At 34.6% G+C, this 12640-nt stretch overlaps 1 protein-coding gene across 1 annotated transcript in view; it reads left to right on the forward strand.

Annotated features, from left to right (window-relative positions):
* The window catches only part of LOC149774043 (ABC-type oligopeptide transporter ABCB9-like), a 103163-nt gene that overhangs the window by 4741 nt on the left and 85782 nt on the right, over positions 1-12640 (forward strand). Inside the window, exons 3-4 of the mRNA XM_089945867.1 lie at positions 4381-4511; positions 5292-5497. Coding sequence (XP_089801993.1) covers positions 4381-4511; positions 5292-5497 — 337 coding nt within the window. The remainder of the gene's footprint in view (positions 1-4380; positions 4512-5291; positions 5498-12640) is intronic.

The raw sequence follows: 12640 nt of genomic DNA on the forward strand, positions 1-12640 counted from the left end.
GTTCCTACTTTTTTACTTTCAAGGCTTTAAGTAGTTTAAGAAATGCGTATGTTAATTTTTTTGTAAGTTTCTAAGAAACATCAATGCAAGGAATACACAACTAACTCAGACAATAATTTATCTATACAAAAAGTTCTGAGAGTGTATTAAGAAACCTCGTCCATACGCTGGTACATTTTCATTGAATAGTTTGCAGCATGATAGTAAACAAGCACCTAATGTTATAGCTTTTAACTCGGTAGATAATTTAATGAGTAAGATTGATTTTATGACTTCATAACTTTTTTAATTGGTAGGCATTATATGTCTTTGTGATAAAATTATATTGATCTTGTATAATTTGTATTCAGTTATGTTTGTTTTCTTTTATGTAGTAGATGTTAATCTTGTAGACTTTTACTAATTAAACTTTTGTCTATTCGTCTTAATCACAGGATCATAATGTAGCTGTAAACTAGCTATTATCTTATTATGTCACCCTGGATAAATACAGGATAGTATTATTATTATTATTATTATTGTTATTGTTATTGTTATTATTATTGTTATTATTATTATTATTATTATTATTATTATTATTATTATTATAAGAAGGCGATGATGGTGAAGATGGCATTGGCTCTGTATCTTTGGAGTCATTCTCTCATTCTCCACGTTATTGTCACGTGAATCCAAATAGTGACACATATCTTGTCATCACTAACCTTTACAAATCATTTTGCTTCAGCATCCAGTGCAGCATATATCCTTTTGTGGAATTTGTTTTGGGGGTGTCTCTTTAATATGGTGCTTTGTTGGCATTGTCACTTTGAATGGACCTACTCTTTCCAAAATAGGTGCCCCGAGTGGCCGAGTGGTCTAAAGCGCTTTCCGTTACGGATCACTGCCATCTCACCTCTGTCGGCGTGGGTTCGAGTCTAGGATTCGGCTAATGTGGGTATGTGAGAAAGCTTGCCAGTAGCTTCTCGTGGGTTGCTGGTTCTTCCCGGGGTTTTCCTGGGTTTTTCCTCCACCATTAATACTGGCCGCCATGCATAGCCTATCGTGTGCTGAAAAATGGCGTTAAACCCCACAACAACAACAACAACTTTCCAAAATAATTCTGATATGTGTTATTTTTAAGCTCTACTGCTCATAGATCAGAAAAGCTTATTGGACAGTCTGTTGTATGTCCATGATGAAGCTGTTCGTTTGCTCAAGTTGTTATTATTGCTGCTCATAAACTACAATGACAATTGCCATGAAACCTAACACACATATTTATCTATTTTTCCAGGTGCTCTTAAATGAAACTGTTAGTATCATTTCTTCTCCTGAATCAATAGTCTTATGAACATGCATCTATCACTTCTTATGATATCTAGATGCTTGTAAATGAAAATGGTACCAAGCTGACCCGAGCACTCCGGTGGCCTACTGGTTAGAGCATCCAGCTCAGATTCTGGAGGTCGTGGGTTCGATCCCTGGCTGAGTCATACCAAAGACTTACAAAAATGGTACTAACAGAAGCCTCACTTAGCGCTCAGCATTTAGTGGTTAGTGTTAGGACTGGTTGGCCTGGTGTCAGGATAATGTGTCTGGGTGGGACATCATGCAACATGTCTGCGGCATGATGCCCCAGTGCTAGACATCACTATAAGCTGCCACACTGCAGACATCGTAGGCAAATGGCTGAAAAATTGTAAAAGCTATGTAAAAAATCCAAATCACAAACACATACCAAGCTGACCTTCAAATTGGCCCTCACAGTGGTCATCTTAAAAATTTTGTTATGGATATTTCTCCTAAGTATATATTTGCCAGAAAATTCCTCTTTGATGTCTAGTTGCTCCTAAATGAAAATACTGTGCATCTGATGCCCCATGTGGCCACCATAGCATCCATCCCGAAAAATCTTGTCATTGTTACTTCTCCAAAATGAAGAGCAGCACGCGGATTTCAACAAAAGCTTCAAATAATGTCATGTTGGTCTGAAATTAAATGGTGCTGATCTGATGTCTTATGTGACAACCATGGTGGCCATCATGAAAATCTTGTAACTGCTACTCCTTTTAATTGGAAATGTCATTTTGAAACGGGGTTTTCATCAGAAGAGTTCTTACAGTGTCTGGTTGGTTCAGAATGACAATGATGCTGATTCACAATATGGCCCCCCAGGTGACCATTATAAATATAATGTTATGTCTGTTTCTCATAAATGGATTGCTATACAATCATGGGGTTTGTGATACTAGTTGGTACAAAATAAAAATGGTGTCAATCACAAATCTGGTATGGCTGCCATGACAGCTGTCTTGTAAATCTTCCTGTCAGTATTCCCATTGTACGGATGGTGATATTAACATAGAGATTTCTTCCCAAAGACTTCAATTTATGTGCATAGATTCCTTCATATCAGTATATGCCTGCTTTTATTGATAATATGCCTCTGTACCTGAAAAAGAACGAGACTGTTGATATTCGTGAGCTGACTTATTGTTTTCATACAATTGTAGGTCCAATTGTGATTGTAAGCATCAACACAGCATCATGCAGTTGGCTTATCTCATTGATGGATTCAGGCATAGTAATGGTATATACGTACTTAATAATTCTACCTCCCTAGTATTAACTTCAAGATGGCCCAGTTCAAGGATTGTCGAGCTAAGCGTTGGCTTTATGATGCTGAAACTGACCAACTCATTTTGGAAAACTTGATTTAGTCTGTCCATGACTGCCAAATATCAGCTAGCATCTTCGTCATCACAATGAAGGAAAACGTCTGTCCTTTTCGCAGAAGTCCTTCAGCAGTGGTATTGTTCAGCTGGGCTTTAAGCTTGAGAACAATTAGTGGTCATGTCTCTTTAAAAAATTTAACAGCTCTTCCAATAGACTGCTATCTCGCAGAACAAGACTTTTAAAAATCTTCAAAAAAACATCACTGATATTCTCAGAGTTGTGTAATATATGTTTAAATATCGAGATATTTCTTTGTTATGGAGTTTATTTTATTTGTATACCATTTGTGCCCTTATTTATTCTTGTTCTGAATAAACTGAATGACCATTTGTTTCTTTGCTGGGAGACTGGTTGCGCAAATCCTCCTGCATGTGTGAGCATGACCTTTGGGTCTGTAATTCTAGGCATATGTAGTTTATAAATGACTTAAATGACCGTTTCTGTATGCTTCTGTCTTTCTGTTTTAGGAAGACTGTCAACACTTTGGTGGGGTTTCCACCCAATTCTAAGCTGCCCAGGTGGCGTAATTCCCCCTCTCCCCCCATATATCCAGTCATGGCCTTTGGCCTTGTAAGTCTGTTTGCATGGAGTTTATACTTGAATGTCATCTAGCTGCGCCTTAGTTTTGATGCCATCTCAGCTAACAACCATACAAGTCATCTCTCTGACTCATGAGCCATACTGTCCAGCTGTACCTCAGCTTTTATGCTGTATTGGCTGCTGACCATACTGTCTGGTCATCTAGCACTTGATCCATGCTATTCTGTGACCATATGGCTTCTGGTACATATGGTCCTATGCTTTGTCAAGTTAAGCCATATAATGTTAATATTACCTGTGATTTTATTGATAGATCTCTGTCAGTCTGCCTAACATTACCATTACCCTGGCTTTCCAGCTGTCTATGCTGCGATCTCTATGCCCAAAACCTATATTGTTTCTTTTGAATAAAACCTGGGAAAATATTTTTCTTTGCAAATCAAACGCTATGCAGAGTACAAATCTGTTGAGCAAAACATAATTTGATGATCTTTTTATGGCTGAAAAATATTATATTTCTTGTACACTCTTCAATTAAAAGGATGAAATGGTCTTGAATTTCATTTTGCTCTGTAGAACATCAGCATCAATCTGTTGCAGGGACTCTTGTTGAGGTTGTTATATTAAATTTGAGTTGGATCATCTTGCTTGGCCATGCAAATGTGAAGTCTGCTAGCCAGGTGCATGTCAGTTGTGGAGGTAATCATTTGATCATCCCTAAATATGCAACTGGAGACAGACTGGAGGCAATTTAAGAACAAAAATCTATTCATATCTGCAGATTATGCATATATTTTAAGCAATATGCAAATAAACTGAAAGAATTTGTCGACAGATGAAGAAAAGAATCTGCTTTGAGGATTTCTGCAAAAAAGTGAATTATGCAAATAACTTATATGCAGATAAGTGGAGTTGACTGGATCAGTAGGGCTATGAAAATCTAATTGCAAAAAGGGGAATATTTGTTGTAAAATCCAATGATAGTTATGAAAATATTTATAAGAAAATATAGTGGTAGCAAGGAGAATATTTATTTTTAAAAATTCACTATACCATTATACCTGCCAAATTTTATGATTTTCATATAAGCCATCATTTATGTCATGATCCTTTTATTTTCAGCTCCCTGGCTGCAGGGTTAAGAGGAGGTTGCTTGTCACTATGTATTGGTCGACTTAACATCCGGATTAGAAGCCTGCTCTTTTCTGCAATTCTTAAACAGGAGATTGGCTTCTTTGACAGTGTGAAAACAGGTAGGAGCAAATTGTTCTTCAGCAGAACTGCTACTTGTATGAACTCATCAGGTTATTATATAAATTGTTTTTATGTTACTGTCTGCCTGTCCCATCTATATTATGGACAGAACATTTTTCAGAAAGCCTGGATGCCATTGGTGCTTCAGACTTCCCATAGGCAACCAGAGCAGGAAATCTGGTTGCCCCAAATTGTCATGTCATTTCTATTATGCACAGGGTAATGTAAATTCAGTTATGAATTTAGTTATGAAATAAAGAAAAACTTGGTTTTGACTGCATGAAATAGCAGCAAAATCTCTTCGGATGTGAAAATAATCATTTTTATTAACTTGTATTTTAGTTTGTGGCACTTGACATAACCAATTTTAGCTTAGTGAATGAAAAAATCAACAATTTAGAGTCTGCACTGTTATTGATCTTACGTGAGACTAAATACATTCCTCAGAAACGATAAGCAGCCAGAATCCAGTTGTTTGGTTGGGTGTCGGCTTTGAGAATCTTGGTTGCCCAAAGTTAAATTTGCTTGCCCAGGGCTGTCAGGTACCTAATTTTGTGCCCATGTATGAACTGATATGTCCATAATTATATGGTCTTTTAATGATAATAAATGTTTGATGCATTTATACACACCTACATACATAATAGGATGATATTTCTTGTTTTTTTATATTATGTGTAAACTGTTTGAACAAAAGGGCCTTAGGATCATCAGTGTTTAAGGAAAATTGAAATCTTGCCTATATCTGTAGAAATGAGCAGACTTCTTTTTATTTTCAGGTGATATAACATCACGTCTCACATCAGACACCTCTGCAGTGGGTGATAGAGTAAGCTTGAACATCAATATCTTCTTGAGAAATTTCATAAAAGGTTGTGGAGTGGTCATTTTCATGTTCAAACTCTCCTGGTGGCTGAGTATTGTCACTCTTATCGGTGTACCTACTGTGTATGTCTTCACCCAATTTTATGGAGATTATTTCCAGGTAAATTACGTGTAAATCCATAATAACTCTAATTTTCTTCATCAGAACAATTTGATTGTTTGTTATAACATGCTGTGCTATGTAATTAAAATTAATTTGAGCATGAATAATATATTTGTTATGAGTTCACAATCTTGCAGTCATCAAACTAAAGGTTAAATTATTGGTCTGAAGTAGGGTAATATTTCTTGAAAGGTTGTGTGTGTGTGTGAGTGTGTGTAAGTATGTGCATGAGAGAGAGAGAGAGAGAGAGAGAGAGAGAGAGAGAGAGAGAGAGAGAGAGACTGAAATTCTAGAACCTGTAGCAACGGAGAGAAAACTATTTCTAGCTTCTTAATAAGCCTTCCACCACCGATCTCTGGAGGCTCATGTTACTGTGGATCCTACTCCAGCCACACGAGTTCAGAGCATAAATGTTGGTCCACCAATGGTAAGATGGCTACATCTGCTTATTTGCCGAAAGCCACAGGTGAATGGTGCATCATGTGGCTAACCAGGATGTTTTCTTCTGTGTGGGAGAGGGACAAGATTCTTGATGATTGGGAAAAGGGTATTAACCTTCCATTACATGAGTGACTGCAGTAATTACCATGGCATTACACTGCTATCTGTGTTAGGAAAGACGTTTTCCTCTTACCTCCTAACAACAGCTTCCGATTTCACTTGAGTTTTTTCATTTAATCAAATCAGGCCTCTGCTGTGGGCTAAAATCTCTTAACCCAAAGTAGCTAAGGCACATACTGAGAATCTTTGACCAATAAAACTATTCAATAGCTTTACTGTTTGCTAGAGGAGCTAGGCAGGTTTTAAATAAGCCAGAATTTGGCTAAGTTTTCCTGTTGCCTGCTCAGTGAGGCTGGTTCACAACTAATGTCCATTTAGTTATTTCCTCAAAGATGTTCTTCACACTCTTAGGTAGAAACCGAATTTTGGATAAATATATTCTTAGCCAAAATTTGGCTAGTGTCTGCAATGCCTTTTGATATAACCCACATGTGTGGTTGTACAAAACCAATATCTAGGTAAATTTGATTAGTCCAAATTTGGCTATCTGCAACATTGTTCCTTTCCATAATGTACATGTATGACTTTTAGACAGAAACCAAATCTTGGATAAATCTCTGCTTAGCCAAAATTTGGCTAGTGTCAGAAACAGCTTTTAGTAAAAGTTGCATGTGTGGCTGTTAGAATTGAAAAGTTTAAAAGCTGTATAATTTGCCAAATTTAGCTATCCACCTCAGAGTCTCGCACCATAACGTACATGTATGACCTTAGGTAGAAACCAATTTTTGGAGAAATATGTTTAGCAAATATTTGTTTAATAACAGCAGAAACTATTGTCATAAACTGAAGGTGTGGATCAAAGAAATAAAATACATTTTTAAATAAGTGGATGATAAGCCAATGTTAGGAAGGATTGAAATGAAACCTTGGAATGATAAAACAATAATGTTACTGTATTTCTTAACAAGTGTTTATACAGTAGACTCATGCTGTAGGGCACCCTTTTAATTGCAAGTCAAGTTTGGCAATAAGTAGTCAAAGTCTGGTTTAGTGGCCACCTGCTTATAAAAATGTAATCCTTTCCCCTTTCAATTTTCTATCAAGTTTGCCTGCAGATGATTTTGCTTCCATGGATCCTTGTGTACTGTGACCATGATTGTTTAAGCATGATTCTTTTCCCATCCCTGAACTCTTCAACCAGTCTTAATAAGACTTGATTGTAATCTCAACTGCCTGACTGACTTTAACAACTGCCTTTAATTACATTTATTGCATATACAGTTCAATTTATTGTAATCGTGCAATGTGCAATGTCTTACTAATCTGTTATCTATCCATCTACTTATATGTACATGGCCAACTATTATTTCTTTTCTTTCTCTCTATCTGCTGCCTTCCTCTCTCATTTACTTTCTCTCTCTCTCATTCTGTTGTATCATGCCCTTCTCTTAAATCCTTGCACATTACACTCATTTGTAATAAAGCCACCTATAAAGAACACATATGTGATCCTTATGTTGGACTACTCATTGTTGCATGCCATTTTAAAATGCATATAATAGATTACAGAACTTAAGTGTAACATTAAAATTTAATGAATGACAAAATACCAAACCATGCCAGTGATTTTTATAAGATTATTTTTTTAACATAAATTCATGAGGTAAAATATTTATTTTACCTCCACCCACCACCATCCCATTCTAATGTGTGCCAACCCTACCATTCATAAATGTGTAATCAGAATACTGTCTAGTTTTCTGAGCTGTAATCCAGAGGAAATGAATAGAGATTATAAACATAATGCCACATTGCTATTAAAATACCCACATGTTTAACAATAACAACATATGGCAATTAAATATCCTTATTTTAACTGTAAATTTAGAACTTTCTGAAATTGTTTTATTTCAGGTATTGCTTTGTTAAGTTTCTTATAAAATGATGCGATGACATACTTGTGCACGTTTAATTCAGTACACATGACCAGTATGTTCCTGTTAAATCTTTGTAAGGAATCACTTAATTGGCGTTGACGTTCAGTAAGCCATAAACCTTTGCAGCACATAAATAAAGTACAGTACAGCTAACATGTATAATCTATTCAACCAGCAAATTGTCTATGCAATAAGAATGTAAATGAATGAAGGAAAAAACGTTCAATTGATATTTTGTCTTTATTTGAATATTTCAAAAAAGGGATTGGCGGCACATACTGGATGATAGTACTTAGGTCAGATAGAGTAATAAGAAGGAAGCATATTATCAAGTATGTAATCCATTTTATTTTTAAATCTGACATTACATAATAAATGTGACTCAAGCTTGAAATATAGCAGGAAACACAAAGATAGTGATATTTTGGTTTCAAGTTACAATGTACATGTTCATAATTATGTAAAATCTTTGCTTCTAAATTGTGATATTTTGTAACATATTTAAATCTTGACAGTTTTATCAGGATATATTCCATATATTATCAGCATCAAAAATTCCATTTCAAAGATTGCCTGAGGTTCAACTTTCGTGATTTAAAGACAGGTGTTTAAATTTTTATAGACTCTAAAGACATGTCTTCTATTATAATTTTAAAAAAATTGATGTGACCTAGTGACTATACAGAGATGCTGTTTTACCCATTAATAATGATTCAGTTCTAGAATAATGTTTCTTCAATAATAATCACCCAGTCATAATACTTAGGAGAACTATTACTACCAGTCAAATCCAGTGCTTCCAAATTAAAACTCTTTAGCTAAAAGGAGATGGGATGCAGTAAGGAGGCAGGTCTTACCTAAGAGATCCAACCAATGAAGCTCTTGAAAGTGGTTCAATAATTCATACATGTGTTTAACTTTTAATGTATATTGCAACTGCTTCCTTTATTTGTTCGTGTTCCTTTTCTGTTAACACATATTTAGTTGTTCGCTACTTCTAGTTCAAACTTTTTGATTAAATAAATTGTGTTGATTTTCTGGATATCTTTCATATTTAATGTTGTTTCTAAACCATCAGCAAACTGAAATTCAAAATTTCCATTCTCAAGTTTCCCAAATGGCTTTTTGCAGTATGTCCTTTATTGATCCTCCAGTAGTCGCATGTAGATTGCACCAGCATTGTACTCCACCAGCCCAGTAGCTTTTGGAGAGATTACCTACAAAGAAAATCATAATTGACAGATCATTTTCTTCTTGCTCGTTGGGACTGGAAAATAAATTATTTACGAACAAATTAACCTTTTGTACATTATGCCCTGTGGATTAATGTTACTTTAAAGATTACAACTGTTTTCATAAAAGAAAGTCTATTGACTTTTATGTCCAAATTTCTTAAATATGATGTTGGTACTTGAAATGAATAGTCTTGTGCTGGTGACAATGAAGGAATCAATATAGAGTATAGGATCACATCATACCATTAGTATTATTCAAGTTTTGTAATACTCTTAGCACTAAATAATCTTTTATTATTGGAATTGGGTATTGATAAACTGTATTCGACATACAACTAGTGATAGAAGAAAAACTGTCTTATTTTCATTTGCAATCATAGAATGATAAGAAAGCACATAAATCACAATTAATAAGCACACAAGCTAATGAAAACAATTGTGTTGCCAAATGACATTACATTTTTTAATTGAAGTCAGTCATTTCTAAATCATATTGGTAGCTTCACCAGAAAACCCAAGGCAACCAATGTGACATGTATTAAGGTAGTACATACAATATGAATATATTTTGACATCTTTGCAGTAAAACTCTGGATCCATAAACCATGCCTAACAATTATATGCATGTGAAAATAGCATGACAGAGAAAGCGTGACAGAAAGATTTAGTTTGAATGACACACGCTCTGTTTTATTTGCTAACATTTTAAAATATTAGAGGAATAAAAATTTATTTTGAGAAATATTATATATAACTGTTTCTTCTCATCACAATATTTGCTCAGTTTTATGCCATAGACTATAACAAACTACAACACAAAAGCTAGAACTTAAAGTTAATAAAATGAGTTATATCCTCATCTATCCCAAGGAAAGTGTAAAAAATGATAAAATAATACAGTCATCCAGACATGTAAAGGTATATTCAGTCATAAATAAAATTCCCTTACATAAACAAAATCAAAACAGAATAGCCTGTACACTGCTTCTCTGCATAACGAGTTGATGTCTCTTAAGTAGGATCTTATAAGACACAGGGCATTTTTTTTGTAATTGTGGATGCAGCAAATTAACTATTAGATTATTATGATGGGGATCAGACGGTTAGTACACTAGCCTCTGGTACCAGAGGATGCAGGCGTGAACTGCCATGAGCATTGTTTCTGAACAGCTCTTTTGGCATCACAGGAAGAGACCATGATAATGGTGTACAGTCAGTTCAATTGAGATGTCAAATAGTGGTCTTCAGTTAAGGAAGTGCTAAATCCAATGAAAGTCAAAAGTTCCCCAAGCCTTCCATTGGTATTTGAAAATGGGAGCTACTTCTATGGTTGTCCATGGAAAATCCCAGTGCTTTATTATTACATTACTGAAACCTCCTGACCCCTACCTTTCAGGACTATGACCAGTGAGTTCTAACTTGTAATGTGTTAAATACTAAAATATGTCATTGTAATTGAAATATTTGTATATTATAACTTTCATCCCTTCCTAAGGTAGATCCCAAAGATAGGACAGTCTCAAAGACCATGATGGTTATTCAACATGATTAATGGTAGTAGCACTTTTATCTGTTATTCTAGTTGGGGTGTTAATTAATTGATTAAAGTAAGTGTCAAAGTTACTTATCCAACTTGAAAGGTAATCAAGTTCACACAATATTTGGAGGGTGTGTGACTATCATTATAGGTGTCACAAACTAAGACTGTTATAACCTGATTCTTTGGGAACTGTACCTTAAGTCACAGTCAGCAAGTTAATGGCAGCTTGATTCTGTAGTAATCAGTGGTGCAATTAATATCAGAGATTGGCGTCTCGGTCAAGATATTTGCTTGCTACTCACCCTGAATGAATTTGCTTGCTGAATTTTTCTGGCTTACATATTTGCATATTAACGTAAAAATGTATGATATATGAGATTTGGTCAAAAACCCAACATGATCTGAAAGTGTTTCCAGCAGATATTAGAACTGCTGCATATGTAACTTGTCAATAAATCACATATAATTCTGTTATTATTGTATGTAAGGATACACATTGCCATTTTGAATATTTTCTGCCAGGGTAAAATGTAATCCCTATTCCAGTTGATCTGCATTTTTAACTGCAATACATATCCATAGAAAAACATATTTTGTTCTACAAAAGTCATTACCTTTACATAATATTTTGCCATCTCCCTAACTAGCATCTGGAGGGAAAAAGCCACTAGTTGGTAAGATTGTCAGGTCAAATATAGAAATAAACTTACATTTCACTTTTACATAGGTATCAATATCCCTGCCATCAAGATTCATGCAAATCTTTCCTTGTCCACTGAGTCAAAGACCATGTGTTGAGGAGAGCAATTCCTGACCCTATAAAACTGATAAATGTTTATGTATCTATTAATAACAGCTTTAACAATGTTCCTTTTTCTTTACAGCATAATTATTATTATTATTATTATTATTATTATTATTATTATTATTATTATTATTATTATTATTATTATTATTATTAAGAAATGATGAAAAAGCATACTTAATACATAACCCTGTCATTTCCATGCAAGAAACCTTCTAATTTTACTAACATAGTGTGGATCTAGTGTCAGTTACAAATGTATTTATGGAGGTGAAATGGCCCTCTACAGTGCACAAAAATCTGGCTGGTTGTCTGATTATTGCGTTGTTACATTGTGTATCTATCTTGCAACAATGGTTCTCATTTGCAGACAATTAAACCTTTCACTGAAATTTCAAAATGAAAGATCACAAGTTCTTTAATTTGCATAAATATAGAAATTAGTTTAGTAATTTCCATTTTCTATGTAAAGGGTTTTAATCGTTAAGTGTTTCAGTTGATTAATTTTGAGCTATTATATTGCCTATAGCATTCATTTAAACAATATAAATTGTACTTACTCTCTCCTGTCACACCAGCCTCTACTGTCTCATAATCATTATCATTTCATCTTCTTGATGAAAATCATAAACCGATAACATTCTTTAACTGGCTCAAGTGTGAATTACTAAGCTGGCATTTGCTAGATGTGCATACAATATTCAACCTCTCAAAGCCAATGAGCCTTAGTCCAACAAAATTCTGTACAGTCCTATGGAAGTTCTGACCTTTGATCTTCTATTGGATCACATGGCCTATTACTCTGGCTTTTGATACTAATGGTGATGATGTGGAACTGTTGAAACTATGTTGATTGGATTATCAGTGTTGATTTGTTGGATGATCCATTGCTTTTTACAAAATACTGAGTATTATAAAACAAATTATATAATATTGAAGAACCCATGGTCAAAGTGCTGATTTCACAATGTGCAGGCATTATAACCACATACAAATCATTTTTAAAATGATTTTTTTATCCAGTTATAATACAACATCAATCCATAAAATTGTTAGCTTTCCTTTTCTTAACTGGTAATTTTCATAGACGGTTTAAGAGCCAATTTCTCCACCCCATCCCCT

This window comes from Sinohyriopsis cumingii, unplaced genomic scaffold, assembly GCF_028554795.1.
Source record: "Sinohyriopsis cumingii isolate HCF-2022 unplaced genomic scaffold, ASM2855479v2 utg000441l, whole genome shotgun sequence".
Taxonomy (NCBI): domain Eukaryota; kingdom Metazoa; phylum Mollusca; class Bivalvia; order Unionida; family Unionidae; genus Sinohyriopsis; species Sinohyriopsis cumingii.